Raw genomic sequence first — 23,125 nt, forward strand, 5'->3', positions numbered from 1 at the left:
ACTAATGAAGAACGGATATTCGTCCGCCGAAATAAAACGTGCGTTGAGGCAGCCACGCAGAAATCATACTGACGTACAGGCTACTGCAAAATCTAAGGTTTTCCTGCCGTTTGTTAAAAATGTAACGGAAAGAATAGGGAGGATCTTGACGAAGCGGAATATTACCGTAATTTACAAGCCCACCAGGAAGATACAGGAATACCTTAAGCCTGCCAAGGACGCTCGCAAACCTTTGGAAAAAGCTGGAGTGTATAGGATCCCATGCAGCTGTGGTGATGTTTATGCAGGTACAACTAAAAGAACGGTTTCTAAACGTTTGGAAGAGCACAAGGGAAATTGTAGAAGAGGAGAAACGGAACGATCAGCTGTTGCGGAGCATTCTTTCCAGCCAGGAAACCACAATATTCGTTTCGAGGAGACGCAAGTACTAGCGGCCACAAGCGGATACTACGAAAGGCTCTACAGGGAGGCAATCGAAATCGCTAAACACCCAAATAATTTCAACCGAAAGGAGGAGGGCGTGAAATTAAACGGTATATGGATGCCTGTGTTAAAGATGATGTGCACCACCCGTCCACTACTGGGTGATGGCAACGGCGATCGACGGCGACGGACAGCGGCCAATTGCACTGACGTTTTCAAAACACGTGACGTCACACCGCGGCGCGGGAGCTCGCGGAGACGGAATTTAGCGGCAGTCAGTAGCGAGCCAGTGGGTGTGTTGGACCTTCTATCGACCTACGGACCCCCTTGAAGATGTCTCCCGCAGTCAGAGACGAAACGTTGGGAACTGAGACAAAATTCATCAACCGACCACGGCATAACAGCCCGGATAATTATAATGGACAGAACCCAGTATATTGTCCTCAATGATAAGGGTTTATCGGTGAGATGGTTATTGTCAGGAGTGCTCCAGGTATGTGTGATAAGACTGCTGCTGTTCTATATATACATAAATGATTTGGTGGATAGTGTGGGCAGCAATGTGCGGTTGGTTGTTGGTGATACCTTGGTGTAGTGTAAGGTGTCAACACTGAGTGACTGTAGGAAGATACAAGACAACTTGGAACAGTGATCCCAACTTTCTTAACACAGTGGTCACTGGTGACGAGTCCTGAGTTTATGGTTATGACGCAGAAACAAAGTTCCAGTCATCACAGTGGAAGTTTCTATCATCCTCGAGACCCAAAAAACTGAGGCAGGTCCGCAGCAATGTGGAAGTCATGCCGACCATCTTTTTGTACTCCAATGGTGGGGTCTATCATGAGTAAGCTCCAGAAGGTACTAATGTCAATAAGCAGTACTACTAAGGGGTTCAGCATCACCTGCATGAAGCAGAGAGATGCAAATAGGCCAGTATTAAGGGCAATGGTCAGTTGCCACCTTCGCCACAGCAATGCACACACTTATCATTCTCAATTAATTCAATGTGTTTCAGCCAAACACGAAATGGCTATGGTTTGACAACCTCCACATTCACCTCACATAGCACCAAGTGACTTGTACCTTTCCCCTAAACTGAAAAAGACTCTGAAGGGGACCAGATTTCAGAAGAGAGATGATTTATGCAGAATTTGACAGAGCAGCTTCACTACATACGAAAAGACGGTTTTCAGTTATGCTTCCACCAATGGCAGCAATGTTGGAAACGTGCGCAGAAGCTGAAGTGGACTACTTTGTAGATGACTAGTGTGATCTCAGTCTAGGGGTAGTGTCTATGACTAGTAATCAAAATGTCCACAGACCTGGGTTTGAACCTCACCCTACTCAAATTATGTTTAATAAAAATCATCTGCCATAGTAGCAGAAGACTTCTGGCATATGAAGTGAGTCTCATTCTGCCAATGGCCTTGTCACAGATGGCATAGTGGTGAATAGAGCTCTTTCTCTTGTCCTTAGGGAGGGAAACTGCCCAAAACAGGCAGAAGAATCAGCAATGATCAATCGCATGAGGACACAGAAGTCATTGGAAACCACTGCATTAAAGAAACATAATGTGTATCTACAGCACATGCAGCCTGTAACTGAAAAAGTGTCATAATGACTCTCCATTGGCAAAAGATTCTGGACTAGTCCCACATTCGGTCCTCCGGGAGGGGACAGCCAACGGAAAGGTGACCTTGACAAAAAGACTGAATAACCAATGAAAAGATAATAATCTACAAGTAACGGCAGAAGTTTCAGTGTGGTAGGCAAGCTAGGAAATCTGAAAAGGCAAATGTTAAGGCTCAATCTAGATATAGTGGGGTGAAGTGGAAATAAGTTCAGAATTTCTGGTCAGATGAGGATTGGGTAATATCAACAGCAGCAGAAAATGGTATAACAGGAGTAGGATTCATTATGAACAGGAAAGTAGGACAGAGAGTGAGCTACAGTGAACAGTTCACTAACAGAATTGTTCTCATCCGAATCGACAGGAAACCGAAACCAATACCAATGATTCAGGTAGGCAGGCCAATGTTGCAAGCAGAAGGTAAGGAGATAGAGAAAATATATGAGGATATTGAATAGGTAATTCAGTACACAAAGGGAGATAAAAATTTAGTAGTCATGGAATGCAGTTGTAGGGGAAGGGAATGAGAGAGAAGAAAGACTAAGTAAGTTCTGCAATAAATTCCACCTAGTCATAGCAAATATTCTGCTCAAGAATCACAAGGAGGTATACTCAGAAAAGACCAGAGAAAATAGAAAGGTGCCAATTAGATTATATCAAGGTCAGGCAGAGATTCCAAAAGCAGATATCGGACTGTAAGGTGTACCCAGGAGCAGATACGGACTCAGATCGCAATTTAGTAATGACAAAAAGTATGAACCTTAAGAGATTAATCAGGAAGCATCAGTACTCAAAGAAGTGGGATCCAGAAGTATTATGAAATGAAGAAATATGCTTGAAGTTCTCTTTGGCTATAGGTACTGCAATAATGAATAGCTCAGTAGCGGTTCAGTTGAAGACATCTCCAAAAAGGGCAATCACAGAAGTTGGAAAGAAAAGCGTTGGTACAGGGAAGGTAACTCCAAAGGAACCATCAGTAACAGAAGAAATGCTTTATTTGATCTATGAAAGAAGGAAGTACATAAATGTTCAGAGAAATTCACGAATACTGAAATAAAAGTCACTTAGGAATGAGATAAAAGGGAAGTGCAGGGAAGCTAAGGTGGAACGACTGTATGGAAAATGTGAAGAAATCGAAAAAGAAATGATTGTCAGAAGGACTGACTCAGCATATAGAGAAGTCAAACAAATTTTTGGTGAAATTAAAAGCATGGGAGTAACATTAAGAGTGCAATGGAAGTTCCACTTCAGAGGAGAGAGAGTGTGAGTGGAAAGAGTACATTGAAAGCTGCTATGAAGGGGAGAACTTGTCTGATGACATGATGGAAGAAGAAATAGAAATTGACATGGAAGAGATAAGAGATAAGGGATCAGGATTTGAAAGAGCTTTGGATGAATTACGATCAAATAAGGCAGAAGGAATAGATAACATTCCATCAGAATTTCTAAAATCACTGGGTGACATGGTAACATAATGACTATTCCCCTTGGTGTGCAGAATGTATGAGACTGGCTATATACCATTAGACTTTTGGAAAAACATCATCCACATACAATTCCAAGCAAGCAAGAGCCGAAAGGTGCAAACATTATTGCACAATCAGCTCAACATTTCATGCACATAAGTTGCAATAATATACAGATGAATGGAAAAGAAAATGGGGAATCTACTAGAGATGATCAATTTGGCTTTAGGAAAGATAAAGGCACCAGACAAGCCTCTCTCAAATTGTGTGTGAGAACGGAGTCAAGACCTGGGAAAAGTGTTTGTCAGTGTCAGATGGTGCAAAATGTTCAAAATTATGATAAAAATACAAATAAGCTGTAGGGAAAGGTGGGTAATATACAACAACCAAGAGGGAACAATATGGCTGGAAGACCAAGAACCAAGTGCTTGGATTAAAAAAGGTGTAAGACAGGGATGTACCTGTACATTGAAGAAGCAATTACAGAAATAAAAGAAAGGTTCAAAAGTGGGATAAAAATAAAAACTGAAAGTACATCAGTGATAAGATTCGCTGATAATGTTGTGATCCTCAGTGAAAGTGAAGAAGAATTACAGGATCTGTAGAATGGGATGAATAGTTTTTTTTTTCCCATCAGTCTACTGACTGGTTTGATGCAGCCTGCCACGAATTCCTTTCCTGTGCTAACCTCTTCATCTCAGAGTCTAATGAGTACAGAATATGGATTGAGAGTAAATTGAAAGATGAAAGTAATGACAAGTAGCAGAAATGAGAACAGTGAGAAAATTAACATCAGGTTTGATGATCACCCAGCAGATGAAGTTAAGGAATTCTGCTATATTGGCATGATGGACAGAGGAAGGAGGACATGAAAAGCAGATTAGCACTAGCAAAGAGGGCATTCCAGGCCAAGAGAAGCATACTAGTATCAAACATAGGCCTTAATTTGAGGGAGATATTTCTGACAATGCACATTTGGAGCACAGCATTGTATGGTAGTGAAACAAGGGCTATGGGAAAACTGGAACAGAAGAGAACTGTAGCATTCTAGCTGTGGTGCTACAGCTGAATGTTGAAAATTAAGTGGGTAGATAAGGTAAGCAATGAGAAGGTTCTCCACAGAATCGGTGAGGAAAGGAATATATGGAAGTAGTGAGAAGAAGAAGGGGCAGGATGATAGGAGATTTGTTAAGACATCAGAGAATAACTTCCATGATAGTAGATGGAGCTGTAGATGATAAAAATTGTAGAGGAAGACAGACTGGAATACACTCTGCAATTAATTGAGAATGTAGGTTGCAAGTGCTGCTCTGGGACGAAAACGTTAGCACAGGCAAGGAATTTGTGGTGCGCCACATAAAATCCAGCTAGAATATTGATGACTGAAAAAAAATTATTAATAAAGATTGGTTTTATAAATAAAAGTCAGATGCTTTGAACAGCCCTTGTATGACCATTGATATCTGCTATCGATGTTAACAGGTCATTATTACTTACCTGAAATGCCATAGTATGAGTCTTTATGAGATTAACTGTTAGCTGTGAACCACTTATAGGTCTGTTCTACATCTACCTCTTTACTGTATGAACCACTGTGAAGTATGTGACAGAGGGTATTTTACCAACTATTATAATTGCCCCCATTACATTCACATGTACACCAAGGGTAAGAATGATTGCTTAAATGCCTCTGCTTGCTCTGAATTTAATCTAATCTTGTCGGTATGATAACAGAAGCAATGTCTAAGGGGTTATAGAACATTTATACACTCCTGAAAATTGAAATAAGAACACCGTGAATTCATTGTCCCAGGAAGGGGAAACTTTATTGACACATTCCTGGGGTCAGATACATCACATGATCACACTGACAGAACCACAGGCACATAGACACAGGCAACAGAGCATGCACAATGTCGGCACTAGTACAGTGTATATCCACCTTCCGCAGCAATGCAGGCTGCTATTCTCCCATGGAGACGATCATAGAGATGCTGGATGTAGTCCTGTGGAACGGCTTGCCATGCCAGTTCCACCTGGCGCCTCAGTTGTACCAGTGTTCGTGCTGGACGTGCAGCCCGCGTGAGACGACGCTTCATCCAGTCCCAAACATGCTCAATGGGGGACAGATCCGGAGATCTTGCTGGCCAGGGTAGATGACTTACACCTTCTAGAGCACGTTGGGTGCCACGGGATACATGCGGACGTGCAGTGTCCTGTTGGAACAGCAAGTTCCCTTGCCGGTCTAGGAATGGTAGAACGATGGGTTCGATGTCGGTTTGGATGTACCGTGCACTATTCAGTGTCCCCTCGACGATCACCAGAGGTGTACGGCCAGTGTAGGAGATCGCTCCCCACACCATGATGCCGGGTGTTGGCCCTGCATGCCTCGGTCGTATGCAGTCCTGATTGTGGCACTCACCTGCACAGCGCCAAACACGCATACGACCATCATTGGCACCAAGGCAGAAGCGACTCTCATCGCTGAGGACAACACGTCTCCATTCGTCCCTCCATTCACGCCTGTCACGACACCACTGGAGGCGGGCTGCACGATGTTGGGGCGTGAGCGGAAGACGGCCTAACGGTGTGGGACCGTAGCCCAGCTTCATGGAGACGGTTGCGAATGGTACTCGCCGATACCCCAGGAGCAACAGTGTCCCTAATTTGCTGGGAAGTGGTGGTGCGGTCCCCTACGGCACTGCGTAGGATCCTACGGTCTTGGCGTGCATCCGTGCGTCGCTGCGGTCCGGTCCCAGGTCGACGGGCACGTGCACCTTCCGCCGACCACTGGCGACAACATCGATGTACTGTGGAGACCTCACGCCCCACATATCGAGCAATTCGGCGGTAAGTCCACCCGGCCTCCCGCATGCCCACTATACGCCCTCGCTCAAAGTCCGTCAACTGCACATACGGTTCACGTCCACTCTGTCGCGGCATGCTACCACTGTTAAAGACTGCGATGGAGCTCCGTATGCCACGACAAACTGGCTGAGACTGACGGCGGCGGTGCACAAATGCTGCGCAGCTAGCGCCATTCGACGGCCAACACCGCGGTTCCTGGTGTGTCCGCTGTGCCGTGCATGTGATCATTGCTTGTACAGCCCTCTCGCAGTGTCCGGAGCAAGTATGGTGGGTCTGACACACCGGTGTCAATGTGTTCTTTTTTCCATTTCCAGGAGTGTAGATTCATCAGTGTATGCTGTTCCTTGAACCTTTGTTAGTAAGATTTTGTGGAACGCTTAGTGTCTGTTTTCAGGTGTGTGCCTGCTCAAGTTTTTCAGCATATCAGCAATGCACTCTCATGGGTTAAACATTTGACCATTTGTGTTGCCTTTCTTTGTATATAGTAAATATACTCAGGTAGTCCCACACACTTGAGCGATATTCTACGATGGCTCATAGGCATACAAAATTTTAGCTTTTTGAATAATTAATATGAGCTGCCAGTCTTTATGTGACTTTGAAATGGTATAAGTTCTTACTAAATATTAATTATAGATAAATGCATGATTTGAAAAGATTGAAATCACTGTTAATAATGACTGCCAGGTCATTAATAAACATCATGAATAGTGAAGATCACAAAACACTTTCCTTGTGCATGCCCAAATTTACTACATTCGTTTGTTACTCTCAGTCCAAGATATCATGTTGTAGCATTTGTACCAAGAAATCTTCAGTCTACTCAAAAATATAGTTCGATGCTTCCATAAGATCATAACGAGTTTTGTTTTTTAATAGTAGATGGAAGTATTTTACAATGGTGGTAACAGAATTTCAACTCTTGGCTACATCTTGTTCTCTCAAATGACATACAGCTCTCTCTTCCTAGAAATAATTAGGGTACTTTATTCCCAAAAGTTATCCATTCCTTATCCTTGATTCTGTTCAATTTTATGATTGTATGTTGTAGTGCAATCAAAGGTTGAAAGTGCTGTAGGAAAATATTTAAGAAAGAGGTAAAGTTTCCTTCTACATTGTCTGCTTCTTTCTCCCTAATGTTCTTTCTATAATTTCTCTCTAAGCACTGTGATCAAGTCTTTGTTTATGCTTTTTTGAGAAATTAATTTTCTTCTGACCTAATAGGTCAGTGTTTTTTATTGTTAAGATTTGACCTTCACAGTAAAATAATCTATTGAATGATCTATAAAGCTGCAGGAATTCAGTTGTAACCAAACTTTTTCTGCTGCTAATATTTCGCCAGTAAACTGCCAGGTCATTAAGCATCATACAATCTCATTGGTTCAAAATACATTCATTCATTCATTCATTCATTCATTCATTTAGTTCTGTAGATCACACCAAGAAATAGAACCTTCAGGGGTGCGGATGATCTGCAGGCATGGCGTGCTCAGCAGTGTTCTGTACAGGCCTGAGTGCAACTTTGGTTACCTTGTTCCACGTGAATGCAGCACGGATGGTTGGAAGGTGGAGGTTTGTTGATATATGAAGGCTGTTGCTCCAGTTAGGCGCAGTGATTTCAGAGTCAGAAGCAATATAACAAAGTTGGTCGACCTTGGCCAGTATGCGAGAGGAAATACGTTGAGGCTGTTGCTGTGGCACGTGGCAACCGCCATTGTAGTCAAAAATGTGAATACCATAACAGTTGTCCATGGAATGCTCTTGATGTGATTGTTCATTTGGAGCACTGTTAGAAATAAAATGTTCACAATCATAGGCCGGGTTTGAAGTTGGTGCAAACAAAACTGGGTTTGTTCCATGGTCATGTCTGAAATCTAGGCAACCAGTGGCAGCAAACTTGGATCAAACAAATTCGTGCATGGTGCACAAAAAGAGGTATCCATGGGTAATAAACATGAGTCTGTGCAGCCAGAATGTTGCACACTAGTCTTTGCGTAGTATTTCTGCAAGTAGGATATGGCAATGGGATCCCACAGTAGATCATTTTGTTGCTTTCAGCTGTTAACAGATAGCGTTGTAAGCTGAACAACAGTACATAAGTACTTCACTTGGATGACGGATGTCTATAGATGGTGGAAGAGTCAGTTGAGAAGCATTGCAGTGTCTAGAATGGAAGCCATTGATGTGGCATGAAAATTTCAGTATTCGTGGGTTAAGTGAGGTCACAACATGCTAGTGTAGTAGTAACTGTATTGGTGTGAAAATTACCTTGTATGTGATTATCATCAATGTGGAAGTGGGGTACAGTAATGGTACAATATAAGTGCGGTTCGACATAGTATGGTAGACTTACACTTTATTGGACAAATGCATACATAGGTAAAGGAACACAACTGTGCAACATATATGTTAAGATCAAACATAAGTCTGTGGTCAAGTCACAGATATTGCACTAGCAGCATGTTAGTGGTGTTGTGGTCAGTAGTTCCCAGGGATGTAGAACATGTAAGAAAATGAGAGTACACAATACATATTTGCTAAAAAAAAAAATGCTCATGCACCTTCCACAGATTATAACATGGTGAGAGGTTGGACCATTCCACATGCTATTGTTGAACTTCTACTAATAGTGAATTATGCTTAAGTCTTTCAAAACATTAATCAGGTGGTGCTTCATGTAAATTCATTATTTAGACTACAATTATTCATATGCTGATTACAATAGTGGATTTAGTTTTCCTAGAAACAATGTTATGTAAAAGTTTATAATGGCTGAAAAATTTACTACAATACAGAATAGAGAATTTTGACTGAGCTAATCATTCAAGTTTAGCATATTAACACATATAACCAGAGACCCATGACTCCAGACTTTACACTTACATGTTTAATTTCTCTGAAACTGACTAACTTAAAAGATAATCAGTATTGGAAGTTCAGACACTTCAAAATTTTCAGTTTGATTTTAGTTAGTTAGTGTTTTTTTAACGTCCCGTCGACAACGAGGTCATTAGAGATGGAGCGTAAGCTCGGGTTAGGGAAGAATGGGGAAGGAAATCGGCCGTGCCCTTTCAAAGGAACCATCCTGGCATTTGCCTGAAACAATTTAGGGAAATCACGGAAAACCTAAATCAGGATGGCTGGAGACGCGATTGAACCGCCGTCCTTCCGAATGTGAGTCTAGTGTGCTAACCACTGCGCCACCTCTCTTGGTTTTTCTGTTGGAGATTTAGCCATTGTATTTCATAGATTCCAGTTTTTACTATAATACTTTTCATGCTCTAAACGTTTTGCACCAAATGAGACCCATCATTAATTCATTAAGCCATTAATTAAGAATTTGGGTAAATTGTAAAAATTTTCAATCTGTCATTTGTACTTGTAAATAGGGAATTCCCAGCACAGACAGTCAAAACAGTTCTGTAATCTTTTATACTTCAAAATTGAATATATATTTTGTGAATCTAATTATAGTTGTGAAAGGCCTGTATCCCATCACATTATATACTGGCACATGTCCAGATCTTTGTGGATGAAGATATGGGTGATGGAGTGCATCTGAGGTAGGGCCATACGTAATCATGAGACGTGCTGGCTGATGTTTTTTACTAGTGTAGGCAAGTCCATGGCTGAGACAGTTGATGTAGTCTCAAAATATATGGCTGGCATGTGGATGGGTTTTGTAGGTGAGCTTGGCTATTGGCATGTTTAGATCCTATTTGAAAGTTGAGTGGCTGCCTAGTATGATTCATGGGAAAGCACCATTCCACTCCCTGGCACTGCACATGAGTGTAGCTTTCAGTGTGTGATGCCGGAGTTCCAGTAAACCATTACTTTTGGGATGCTGGGCAGTAGTGTGGACCACACATGTGGCACAACTCAATAATGAGGCCCACATTGAACTGCTGCCCTTGGTCAGTTGTGATGACAGAGGGGCAGCTGAAGTGGGCTATCCTAATATCTATGAAAGCTTAGGCCTCAGTTTCCACTGTAATGTCAGTAATAGGGATGGCCTCAACTCCCCCCTCCACCCTCTTAATCTGGTCGGTGACGAATTGGAACATTGAACTTGTCTGAAAGGGGTAGTGCAGCATTCAGTCATGGATTGTTGGCATGGGACACACATCTCGGCACATAGTTTACAGCTCCGTTTTAACCAGGGCCCAACAAAGCTTTCGGTGAGAAGTTTAACGGCTGTGTGTGTATCTGGGTGTGCAAGATCATGTAACTTGTCAAACACCATGCATCAAAATCATGAGGGAACAGAGGGCATGTTCTACTAGTAGAAACACCACAGAGAAGATAATCATCATGCTGTTGTTGACACAAGATATTAAGATTAGAAGTTGGGTCCAAGATCACAGTTTCTACTTCTGTATTGGTGAGTTGGGCCTGTGAGATTAATGTGAAGTCATGGTTGGTCATGATCACCAACACTGTAGACAGATAATCTGCAACCAGGTTGTCAGCATTGTTCATGTAATAGTCGTTGGTTATGAATTAAGAAATAAAGTCAACTCTACCAGCAGACAGTGATTGGTGAATAAGTTAGTTGTAATATTTCTATGTCTTCCTGTAAGAACTTAATGGCCTTGTAGTCCACCAGGAGCTCCCAGTTGCATGCTGACACTTCTTCTAAGATTCAGAAAGTTTTTCCAGAAGAAATGGGAGGGTGGTGGTGTCTGCTAAGTTGTTGCTGAAGAACAGCTCCAATGGTGATGTTGCTTAGATTGGGTGTAATAATAAGGTGGGCCTGAGGATCTGGTAGTGCAAGAGTGACAACTTGCTGAGAACACTGTTTCAAGTCATTGAAAGTGTGCGGCACTTGGGGTGTCCATGGGGCCACCTTTTCCCCACATGTGTCTTTGCCAGCAAGGGCCTGGATTAGCAGAAGCTGAATGTCAGTAGCATGTGGAGGTGCCTGTGATAGAAATTTACCATCCCTAAGAACCTTGGAGTTCTTAGTATGTGTGAGATGCCAACAGTGAATTGATAAGAGCAGTGTGACGATCAGTTGGCTTGTAACCTTCGGCATTGTGGAAACGCCCAAGGAAGGTCACAGGAGGTGTGCGTAATGGCACTTCTCTCTATTAACAATTACTCCCACCTGGTCAAAAGCCTTGAAAACTCATTTAATGAGTAGTTCGTGTTTGTCTGGGAAAACTGAAAATACTAGTATATTGTCCAAGTCGGTGTAGCACTGATTAATATCATGAAGTGTTTTTTGAGCAGCTAACATTTTGTTCACTATCTCTTTGGTGGCCCCAAGGTGATCTGGAGCCAAGTGGCATGCTTTCTGCCATGCAGGGAGTACAGGACTGGTTATACTGTGCCAGAATGCACTATTATTAATATCAAAGTGGCACAGGTTTGAAGGAGATGGAATATAACATGCAGCTGGTGCAAGGGCACCCACAGTACTGAACACATGTGACTTTAACAGTGTGCGTGGTGTCATTGATTGCAGTGACATCACGTGCAGTAGTGAGCGAGGCTTCCACTGTGGCTACATGGCTACGCAAGGTGTCATTCTCCTTTTGCAATAGAATGGTGTCAGCTAAGTTGTCCGTATGAAATTGCTCCAAGTGTTGCAACTGTAATAACAGATTCATAGATTCTTTCAGTGTACGTAGACATAAAGAAATTGAGTCCACTGAAAGGTCCATAGGTGGAGAAATAACAGGTGGTTTTTCAGCAACTGCAGTGGGTGGAAATCCCTTGAAGTCAGTCCCAACAACCAGTTCAGCAGTTGTAGCACACAGGAAGTCACAATGCAGTTACAGATAGGGTGGCAAGTCAATAGTGGCAGTAGTAGATTTGTAAAACTCATTCATGGAATTATTAACACTCGTAAGGCAATTGTAAATGTGTCAGAAGATGGAGAAGCCAGTGTGTGAGAGAGTAGACTCATGTCAGAACCTGTGACTATGAAATAATTTTTCTGTTGTGCAGTGTATAAGATATGACCTGTGTGATGCAATCGAGAGAGTCACATTTGAGGCTGTGGTGCACAACATGGCGATTGGGCACCTTGATGATTGCAATAGCCTGGTGCAGTGGGGTGCAGTTCCAAGCTAGCATGCCAAAACATGTATGAAACCAGCAGTGTTGCAGGGTGATGAGGTGCTTGTTGCGCTGCCAGTTGGTTTGGTTTGAGCGTCACTGCCAAACATGACAATCTGCCAGTTGGGCACAGACTGAGCGAACGTTGGAGGTAGTGAGCTTTTGTTGGCAAAGGTGGTGGTAGGGGTAGCTGGTCAGCAGTTGGTGCCATTTGCAGCACTGTGCCACACATGCATTGGCTATGCAGCAAGGCATGTCTAGCACATGTGGGAAAAAGGTGGCATATGGCTTGTTTATACTGTTTCTGTGTGTCCCAATCCCATGAAACTTGTCAGCGAGGGCAGGGCATTCAGTCCTGGGGCAATTCTAACAGAGTCGGAGTAATGACAGGATGTGTGGTGGGAGCTTAAATAGCTAGAGAGACCAAAACATAGCATAAGACAGCACAATATGGTTTGTGCTTGTATGGAGGCTGTGCCACAACTGCAAAGGTATCATGAACCCAGTTCTTTGTAACAGATGGCCTTTGTCAGTTGCTGTTCTAGTGAAAAAGACAGGTGCCCTAATATGGTGCACTTGACTGTTGTGTGCTCGCCATAAGTTGGATGGTGGAGAATGACATTGTTGATTAACTTGCTGTTGCCACTTAGGTGTGCAATCAGGGTCACAAACTTTGCTTGTAGCAAACCAAACTTTGACATGGAGGGGGTTGAAATGTGGTAGCTAGTTTCGTGGAGATGAGTAGGTATATTATAGTATCCTCATTGTAGAGTTCTGGCATACAGTACGAAAGGCTGGCCACCAGAGCCTGTACAATGGTGTTGGCCCTGTAGAGGCATAGAAATAGCTTCAGGCAGGCAAACTGTAATGACATGTCCTTCATCGGAATGCAGGTCCTGCTCAACTCTAGGTATGCCTTGTGAAACAGCAGGTTGTATTCAGTGTTGACAGCTGTAGTGGGGCGTGTCAGCAGTGGGCTCCATGTGACAGAATGTTGCTAGGCATACAGCGACCACCTTGGGAGGGGTGACTGGCTCTGTGTTCAGTAGAAGTTGTCTGGGATTGGTAACTGTCAGTCCAAGCTGTGCTTGCTATGGGAAGCAATGTGGCTGACATTGCACTCTGGCTGGAGCAAATGGATCTTGAAAAGTTGCGGCAGATGTGGATGTTCCGAGATTCACAGCAGTGAGACAGTCATTACATGATGGATTTCACAGGGGCAAGAAGATGCCAAAGCAGTTGCGTTTGATGTGAACTCAGCCTTTACATAGTCCAGTGGTGGAGATACTGTTGAGATGTAAATAGCACAATGTCTGTCACAGTATGTATTTGCGAGTCACTAAATGTTACATACGGAAGAAGAAGTTGTTCGTTGCATTTGCAACATTTTGCAAGTGGCTTCCTGCATTAATGCTGCCATCACACAACAACCAGTCCTGATCAGACAGCATTGTCAGGCATGGTCAGAAAAGCAGAAAATGCACAGAAGTTGCATGGTAGCAAAAACTCGTTCGAGGCAAAAACTTGAGGTTACCTATGTAGGCACTGGGTATTGGTAGTGAGGTACAGACACATATACATTCTGTAATACATGTGAATTATTCTAACACTTGATACACACATCTACACTCACTGAAGTCAGAGACCACACTGATCTGTCAGCAATGCTGCTACACTATGTCATCAGTTCAGAAGGGTTAGTGTTGGTATAGGGCAGATTCCCAATGAATGCATAAAGTTGTACTTACTAACTAACCAAATGGAATTAAGGGATTCCTCTGACTGGGGAAAAGTCACACGTGGAGTTCTCCAAGGCTCAATCTTAGGTTCGCCATTGTTCCTCAGATATGTAAATGAGCTTCTGTCTAATATACTACAAGCAGAATCAGTTCTTTTTGCAGATGACACAAGTACTGTAATCACTCCAGGCATACATACATGGGGAGGAAATAATAAATAAGGTGGAAACTTCAAAATTTGTAGGAACTTCGTACTTGTAAATTTAAGCATGTGTAATTTAGATTCGTGTCGACTTTGTGAAAATAGTATTGTTACTGAGTTTTCGATGCTTTCGATTGGCTTTATGATTTGTATAGTCTTTTTGTGGAGTTCCCACTTTTTTTAATTTTATTGTAAACCATGCTTTGAAATTATGCAGTCAGTCTAGTCATGGTTAATGCAGAACGTGTAAAAATTGGTAGCTAATATACAGGAGGGTTAATTATGATACTATATTGTGTGCCTTAATGCAACAGAAATTTAAAATATTCTCCCCGGCCGGGAATCGAACCCGGGTCTCCCGCGTGACAGGCGGGGATACTAACCACTATACTACCGAGGACTTCGATATGTAATGACCGATATGCATGTATTCGTAATTTTACATAATTTCATAAGAATCATGTATGCAAAATCGAGTCATCACAAGCTCAACATATGTGAATGTAACAACTGAAAATATAACGGCGCTCTCAAATATTCATTTGGTACAATGGTTACCGTAGTTTACAAGCACGGTACTTGACAACAGAGACACCTGTCGGTGCCTTGGGTAGTTCAGGTCTGCTGGCTCTAGGCGCATGTACTTGTGTGATGTATTGATGGTTTGCGCAATATATTGAAGAAGACTACAGACCTCCACAAATATTACGCACGTCCAATATTTGTACATTATTACTGCGCGATACTCGTCAGTTCCTTCGGAGGTCGTAATTTTCGAACTTGGAAACAACGGAAACGAACACGAATATGAATAAATCGGGAAAGACAGATGAAAGGATTCATCTGTTGAAATGCATTCAGGTGAGTGGTTTTGATCACATATTTAATACCCAAGCTTCTTCTGTAATTAGCCTTGGCAATATTTGGCAAAAATGTTTTAAGTGCAAGGAAATAACACTTCAACTGCTTATTTGTTCGTTTCAGAAGCTTGAATTTCTTATTGCAGAAATTAATTAATTAATTTAAAACATACCTATCCTCTACAATAATGTACCTTACTTCCTTCAGGTTTATAGATCGCTTCCAGCATTATGGAAAGTGAAATCCCAAGAATATAAGAACAAAGACATTAAAAACGAGTCCTACAATATCCTGCTGAAAGTTTATCAAGAAAGGTACCCATCAGCTACGAAGGAGGATTTAAAAAGGAAGTTTAATTCGCTCCGAACAAATTTTCGGAAGGAACTGAGAAAGGTAAATGATAGACAATCAGTAGCTGGACTGGAAGATACATGCCGAAGCACCATGTGGTACTTTGAAGAAATGAAGTTTCTCATTGATCAGGAATCGCCAGACACGTCGTTCTCTACAATACCAGATGAAAATGGAGAATACTGCATCATGACAGTAAGCTGAAATATTTATTTTATTAGTCTTAGTTCGTAGAATTGACAAGTAAGATCAGATCACAAGTCCAGTAAGCATAGATGTTGTTTTGCAGCACTTATCACAGTACACACGAAGATCATTGTAGGTTTCAATCAGCATAATCGTTTTATTTACTTTGCAGTACTAGTTACAGTCAAGAAACGCATTAAAAACAACGCATCTACTTGATAAATTACCTTCCTTAATTTATTATTAGTAGTTTTGATTTATCAATGTATGCTTCCATGAATGAGCCCCTGGTCCATTGGGCTAGTGTCCCCCCCCCCCCCCCCCCCCACCATTCCAGTAATCTAGTTAAAGCACATATATTGCGGCCCTAGACGGTCAATAATATTGACAATATTTCCCAGACGAGCAGTAATATTGAACATCCAGGATTGAAATTGAGAGATTGCGCAGTATTATTGGGAGCATCAAAAACTTTGGAAATGTCTGAAAAAGTTTTGTATACACTACAATATTTTTAACTATATCCATGACAGTCTTTCGCATTCTGCACAAGAGTCAACTTTTGGCTTAGATCAGGTTTGTTGCTGTTAGGTGGAAAATTAGCTCAAAGCAAGATAAAAAATGTTTATCGTATTATTAGACAGCATCGAAATGTATAAATTATTGCCGGCATTGTAGGATGTTAGGGCAGATGAGTACAAACCAGAAGTGTCAAGAATGTTAAATCATAGGACAAGAAAAGGAACGGCCATAAAAAAGTGTGTGTTTAGTTACCGGTAATGCAAATTAATGAATAAAAGTATATGTCGATATTTACCTCTGCGTATACACTGCTTACCTGAATATAATCCTTTAGTGCGCGTATTATTGCGTGACACGTTTCCACAAATGTAAACTGAAACTGCACCTGTATATAGTAACATGGTTTACAAGACAGCATTGGGCTGCGCCATTTGTTGCATGAAACGAATGGCACGCAAATGGTTTCGTGTGTATCTGTAGACACAGCGCCATCGGCGTACACTTCAGTTTCGTCATTTTGTGATTGCTATAGTCGTGTGTGGGTTCGTGGCTGGATAAAGAAAAGACGTCATCAGGGTCAACTATTTTCCTTAAAAAGACATGCGCTGATCCACAGCCAGTTGTTTTGATTGCCTGTATTTTTCTTGAATAAATTTTACTCTGAAGCTATAAAAAATAACACACCCATGTTCAGATCGCATCTGACTGTCTCAAGCGCAGCAACATGTCGCTGCTTGTTTTTCTAGTCCGTTTCATTAAAATCCTACGAACAAATATGACTGCTCGATAGATGTCATCGTGATGTGGAGTGTACGAAATCACCTAACAGCATAACGTAATATATTGTGCAGAATTATATTCCATAAAATTTGAAGTGAACTCTTAGAGTTTTTTTGTTGGACTTTTTGTCGCTGTAGCACATCAAACCGCACTGGAAAGAGATGTCTTGGAGACACCTTCAATCATCTGTATCACTGACACTGTAATTGTTGGAATACTCAAGTAGAAACATGCTATTCACAAAATACTGCCCCCTTTAGTTCCTGATACATCGAAATTAAGACGGTGGCGACTCGATTTGCAGCGGTTAGCCAATGACGGCCAGCACGGAGCACATGATTTAGCCAGTTACAGCGAACACAGCAAAAATTGTGTTTAATAAATGTGTTAAATTTTCCAAAAAATTAAGTCTCAGTAATAGAAGTCACTTTCCCTAGTGAGCGTCATATACAATATTTTAGATTCAAGACGTTATTTCAACCAACAAATGGAAAAGCAAAATGTCTACTTGTGACTGATATGTAACACAGTTCGACGTCTAGGTTGGGCTGAAAGGCGACAGTTTTGTTCTGAGTTGACGAAACCAATGAATGTGAAAGCAGAAAATCTGGTTCTGGTGACAGACGTACATGTATCTTGTTGCGCGGCAGTGAAATGCAAAATATCGCTTGTCACAAATAATAGGCTATTTTGCCGAAATTGTCGCTATTTCGGAGGGCGTGGGTAGGGTGGAAACTAAAAGCACAGCTTGCAATTTTTGTGGAGCCAACTAACTGTTGTAAGCTAGGTTATAGATTTCCTGTTTCACGAAACTGTCAGTTTTAAGGAGAGTTACAGGTAGCTGCGGCTAGTTTGTCGCTCTGTACGAGTCAAATATGATGTTATCGTTTGACCAGTTTGGATACCGTTATATAAAAATGGCACCGATCTGTAGGGCGGCCCGAGGAAGAGGTTAGAATAAAATGTTACAATTTGGTTGCGATTTGCCGAAGCCATCGTATGTACTGTAGAAAACATGGCTGTGTTGAGGGACTGATCTGTAGCGTAGCCCAGTGATCATTTTATTCGAAAATTTAGTTGCGCATTTTCGAAATGTCTCGATTCCTGTTTTCATATATTGTTATCACAATTCCTGGCACTGTAGCACGACAAACAAACAAAAAACCACTTGACTTGGTTGGCTGGTTGATACGGGGCAAGTGGTCCATCAGCGAGATCATCGTTCCCATCGGATTAGGGAAGGAAGTTGGTCGTGTCTTTTCAAAGGACCCAACTCGACATGTGACTGTAGCAATTTAGGGAAATCACCGAAAACCTTCATCAGGATGGCCGGACGCGGATTCGATCAGCCGTCTTCCCGAATGCGACTTGACTTGTTCAGATCTTTAATGCCCTGTATCACTGAAACTGCATATTTTCGGGTACGCAATTATAAATACGAAATCATCGAATATGGCATGACAGCTTCGTAAACTGTGGAATCAAGATTGCGATGTGCTTTTGTTAGACAGAGCACAAGACGTGATCTCTTCAGTCAATCACACAAGCAGTGAAAGCACAGTACATATTATGTAGTTAGCCAATCACATAACCACATTCTCTATGCACGAACACACAAACAAAATATTAAGCATGAAACAGGAGTAAAGTAGGTATTCCAAGTAATATACCTTTCATGCTGAGGAGAGTGAAGGTCCGGTTTCCTCAAAAAGCACGGAACTGTAGTCGCTAGTCACGCATGTAGATGCTTTAAAAGAATTATTCCATCACAGTTCCGTGGGACAGGTAATGTTTACCTGCGTCAACGAAAAATATGTGTAATATTTCTTTGGAGCGATATGCTCAACGGAATATATACCCTACCAAGGGCGGATTTAAGGGGTGGGGTTGGGGGGGGGGGGGGAGGGCACGACGGAGGGGGCGATCGACCCATCCCTCCCCCCCCCCCCCCCGCCCCCAGAGAGTTGAAAGTAAATTAAAATCAAATGCGCCAAAGTTAAGCACGCAAATTTAGAGTGTTGGTCAGTGTATTTAATCATTTAATTCAGTATTCCCCAAGCCACCTTACTTTGTGTGACCAGAGAATGTATTACCTGTAACAGTGACTTGTGCTCTCCCTCCTGTTCGAATTGTCTCCGCCAAATATTAGCAGGGCTTCCTGATCTGCCACAGCAGCATGCACTTCATGTTTCCATTATGGCACCGTCTGCTTTGCCCCCATTGCTGTCATTGCTACTATTGAAAGACTGCTCGCTAAATGGGGAATGGAAGACTCAAACAAAACATTTCTTCCAGGCTGTGCAGTTAAGTGTTCGCAATTTTGCACCCCAGAATTTTTTCCTACCGTTAGATCTTTAATATTGATCCTTTCCTCTTTACTTATGTCTACTGCAAGAGCAGGAAGATCTTTCTCGACATACAAACTCATTAAGAATTCGTTGAGAAACTGTTGTGGCAATACCGCTTAACAGGGCTTGCTTTGTTGTGTGTCCGTTGAGACATCATTATTAATGAAGAAAAAATTATAGATAAGTATATTGCGAAGATCAGAAAGAACAGAAAATATGTGTGTTCTTAAGTACAGGTAATATTTAGTATAAAGACAGTTGTTCTTCTGTGATGTAAAAAGACTGATTAGTCAGCATTAACCCACTTACATTATAATTTTGTATAAGAACTGAAAGAAAGTATGAATTAAATACTAATATGCATGAAGCATGGCAAATATACGCTGTAGGGGTAGAGAACTAAAATGAAAAATATAAACACAATTATTTTTTGTAAAGAGATCTTCTTTACGAGGTTTTAACCATTCAGTGTGTCAAAGGAACATAATATTACATTTATAACTATGGCTTTATGTAACTGCAAGTAAGCTTTAAGCTACTTAATCATTCTCACTGTTTACATTGTTCTTCTTTGGAGGTATTAGTCTCTACTACATTGTTTTGATAAAATAATTAATATGTATATTGCATTTTTATTCCCACTATGTTTGTTTAAAAACAAGTATGATTGTGAATTCTATTGAAAACAAAAATTAGAAAAAAGTATTTGAATATCTGATCTACAAAGTTCACACTATGGTCCACTCAAAGATACTAAAAATTTTCAGTAACTTGAGTATTATACATATAAACTAAAGTTGTCACGAATGATAGATATCGCAGGGAGGATCTTTTCTTTGATTATTCTTATCCCAAGGTCATTGTGTTTGTCATTGGAGTGACTAAGTAGTAGGATAATATATTCAGTGTTTTTTAGTTATCTCTAACCATCAGGTATACCAATGGGTCCACTGCATTTGCATTATTCTTTCAGGATTCAGAAACGTCTGAAGCAGAGGTACTCATGAAGAATCCTCCAACGAAGAAAAGGCAGCCAGCACTGGCTACAAATGATTTGCTAGAACTTGCATGCAAGCGACTGCGGGAACGAGTGTCTGATGAGGACCACATCGGCATAACGTGGGCTCGTGAACTCCAGAAAATGGACCCAATGCAGCAAACCTTTGCAAAGAAGTTCATCAGTGACATTTTATTTGAAGGACTAATGGGCACACTGCACAGAAACTCTGTGGTTATAAATGGCCCAGCAACATATTCTGCAAATAAGTCTCCAATCACAAATGTGTCAAGTGCCTCAACTGCCTCAAGCAGTTCTCACACTCTACAATAAGGCACCACTCTACATTTTGCAAATGTGGCTGCGTTTTCCTAATGCCATTTGGTATTTGTATATTATTTGTGTACAATTTTATCATTTTAATGATGTAATTATAAAGTAATTGCAGTAAACTTCAATGTAATGTATATAACACACAAGTAAAATCGTTATTTGACTGTTCCCACAGAAACAACTTTTGTGCTTTTGTGGCATAGTGTACTTTCCCTCTGGGGTTCAGAACTTTGCTGTTGTGTGCACATCACTTACTTTGACTTTTTTTCCTGACAGGTGTTAACAGCTTCCCAGGTTTCTATTACAATACAGCTGATAGTAGTGCATGTGTTGAATGTTCAAAATTTGCAGTCTTCAAAAGTGTTTCCAATTGTCAGGTAATGTAGTTTAATGAATAAATCTTTCCTGTAGGCTGATCACTGTCACCACAGTATCCGTTTTCTGTGTACATAAGGCATAATGAGATTCACCAGTTCATTGAAAGATTCCTTGTTCACCCTTAACAGAATAACCAATAACCATCTGGCTCTAGTGCAAGTATCTCTTAGAATGTTAGTATGGCCATGTGTAGAACACCTTCTAAGCCACTATTCCACCCATCTCCACTTCCTTTCGTTTATCTTTTTGTGGCATGTACCAATTACAATTGCGATACATGCGAGATCTACACACATCAAAAAAAGTTTTGCATCACCTCGGTTCCAAGAGTTCTTGAACCTGTACAAACACTTGGAATAGAGATCAACATTAACATCATTTCCACCCTTTTTATTGTTCATGAAAGCCACACATTGCTTGTTGCACCACCATACAGTGAGTCCTTCAGAGCTGGTGGTCCAGATTGCTGTACTCACTGGTACCTCTAATACCCAGTAGCACATCCTCTTGCATTTATGCATGCCTGTATTCATCATGACACACTATCCACAAGTTCATCAAGGCACTGTTGGTCCAGATTGTCCCACTCCTCAATGGCGATTCGGCATAGATCCCTCAGAGTGGTTGGTGGGTCACGTTGTCCATAAACAGCCCTTTTCAATCTATCCCAGGCATGTTCGATAGGTTTCGTGTCTGGAGAACATGGTGGCCACTCTAGACAAGCAATGTCATTATCCTGAAGGAAGTCATTCACAAGATGTGCATTTTGGGGACGTGAATTGTGAATTGTCGTCCATGAAGACGAATGCTTCGACAATATGCTGCTGATATGGTTGCACTATCGGTCATTCACATATTGTACAACCATTACAGCACCTTCCATTACCACCAGTGGCATACATCGGCCCCACATAACCCCACCCAAACCAGCAGGGAACCTCCATCTTACTGCACTTACTGGACAGTGTGTCTAAGGCATTCAGCCTGACTGGGTTGCCTCCAAACACGTCTCCGACAATTGTCTGGTTGAAGGCATATGCAACACTTGTCAGTGAAGAGAAGGTGATGCCAATCCTGAACATTCCATTCAGCATGTTGTTGGGCCCATCTGTATTGTGCTGCATGGTGCTGTGGTTGCAAAGATAGACCTCGCCATGGACGTCGGGAGTGAAGTTGTGCAACATGCGACCTATTGTGCACTGTTTGAGTCATAACATGACAACCTGTGGCTGCATGAAAAGCATTATTCAATATGGTGACATTGCTGTTAGGTTTCCTCCGAGTCATAATCCATAGTTGGGCGACCTGAGCTAGGCATGTCATCGACAGTTCCTGTTTCTCTGTATCTTTTTCACGGCTGAACAACATCACTTTGGTTCACTCCAAGATGCCTGGACACTTACTTGCCTTGTTGAGAGCTCTTCCTGGCACAAACTAACAATGCAGACATGATCGAACTGTGGTATTGACCATCTAGGCATGGTTGAACTACAGACAACACGAGTCATGTATCTCTTCCTGGTGGAATGACTGGAACTGATCGGCTCTTGGATCTCCTTCATCTAATAGGTGCTGCTCATGCTTGGTTGTTTACATCTTTGGGCAGGTTTAGTGACATCTCTGAACAGTCAAAGGGACTGTGTCTATTATACAATATCCACAGTCAATGTCTATCTTCAGGAGTCCTGTGAACCGGGGTGATGCAAAACTTCTTTTGATGCATGTATATCACTGCGCACTGACATGGTCACTGTGATGGCAGAGTTCTAACTGACATACTGAGCATGAATATTGCACAATAATTTTGTGCTGTTGTTGCCTTGAACTTTTGTGCAAATCACTAACCATACTTTAAACACAGTTAGTGACAGCCTTAAAACTTTCCACAAAGCTCTCAAAGGACCTTTTACAAATATTCTTGAAGAACTTGAAATCTGTGCTAATAAGAGGAAAGATACAATACGCAGAACAAGTAACA

General features: G+C 41.7%; 1 protein-coding gene and 1 non-coding gene across 2 annotated transcripts; one reads left to right on the forward strand and one right to left on the reverse strand.

The window, feature by feature from the left end:
• Nucleotides 1-14,719: 14,719 nt before the first annotated feature.
• Trnad-guc (transfer RNA aspartic acid (anticodon GUC)) lies at nucleotides 14,720-14,791 on the reverse strand. The gene has a single exon. It is a non-coding gene; the product is annotated as a tRNA-Asp (tRNA).
• Nucleotides 14,792-14,986: 195 nt separating this feature from the next.
• Nucleotides 14,987-21,432, forward strand: LOC126272504 (uncharacterized). The gene is made up of 3 exons (XM_049975396.1): nucleotides 14,987-15,252; nucleotides 15,460-15,798; nucleotides 20,413-21,432. Exons 1-3 carry the CDS (start codon nucleotides 15,199-15,201, stop codon nucleotides 20,767-20,769), a joined length of 750 nt encoding a protein of 249 aa, XP_049831353.1. The 5' UTR covers nucleotides 14,987-15,198; the 3' UTR covers nucleotides 20,770-21,432.
• Nucleotides 21,433-23,125: the final 1,693 nt, after the last annotated feature.

Source organism: Schistocerca gregaria, chromosome 5 (genome assembly GCF_023897955.1).
Source record: "Schistocerca gregaria isolate iqSchGreg1 chromosome 5, iqSchGreg1.2, whole genome shotgun sequence".
Taxonomy (NCBI): Eukaryota; Metazoa; Arthropoda; class Insecta; order Orthoptera; family Acrididae; genus Schistocerca; species Schistocerca gregaria.

What these genes read in the sequence shown, in the direction of transcription:
- LOC126272504 (XM_049975396.1), top strand. Translation starts at nt 15,199, where the DNA reads ATGAATAAATCGGGAAAGACAGATGAAAGGATTCATCTGTTGAAATGC. An exon ending in ATCTGTTGAAATGCATTCAG is followed by an intron (nt 15,253 to 15,459) that starts GTGAGTGGTTTT and finishes TACTTCCTTCAG; the next exon opens with GTTTATAGATCGCTTCCAGC. An exon ending in GAGAATACTGCATCATGACA is followed by an intron (nt 15,799 to 20,412) that starts GTAAGCTGAAAT and finishes TTATTCTTTCAG; the next exon opens with GATTCAGAAACGTCTGAAGC.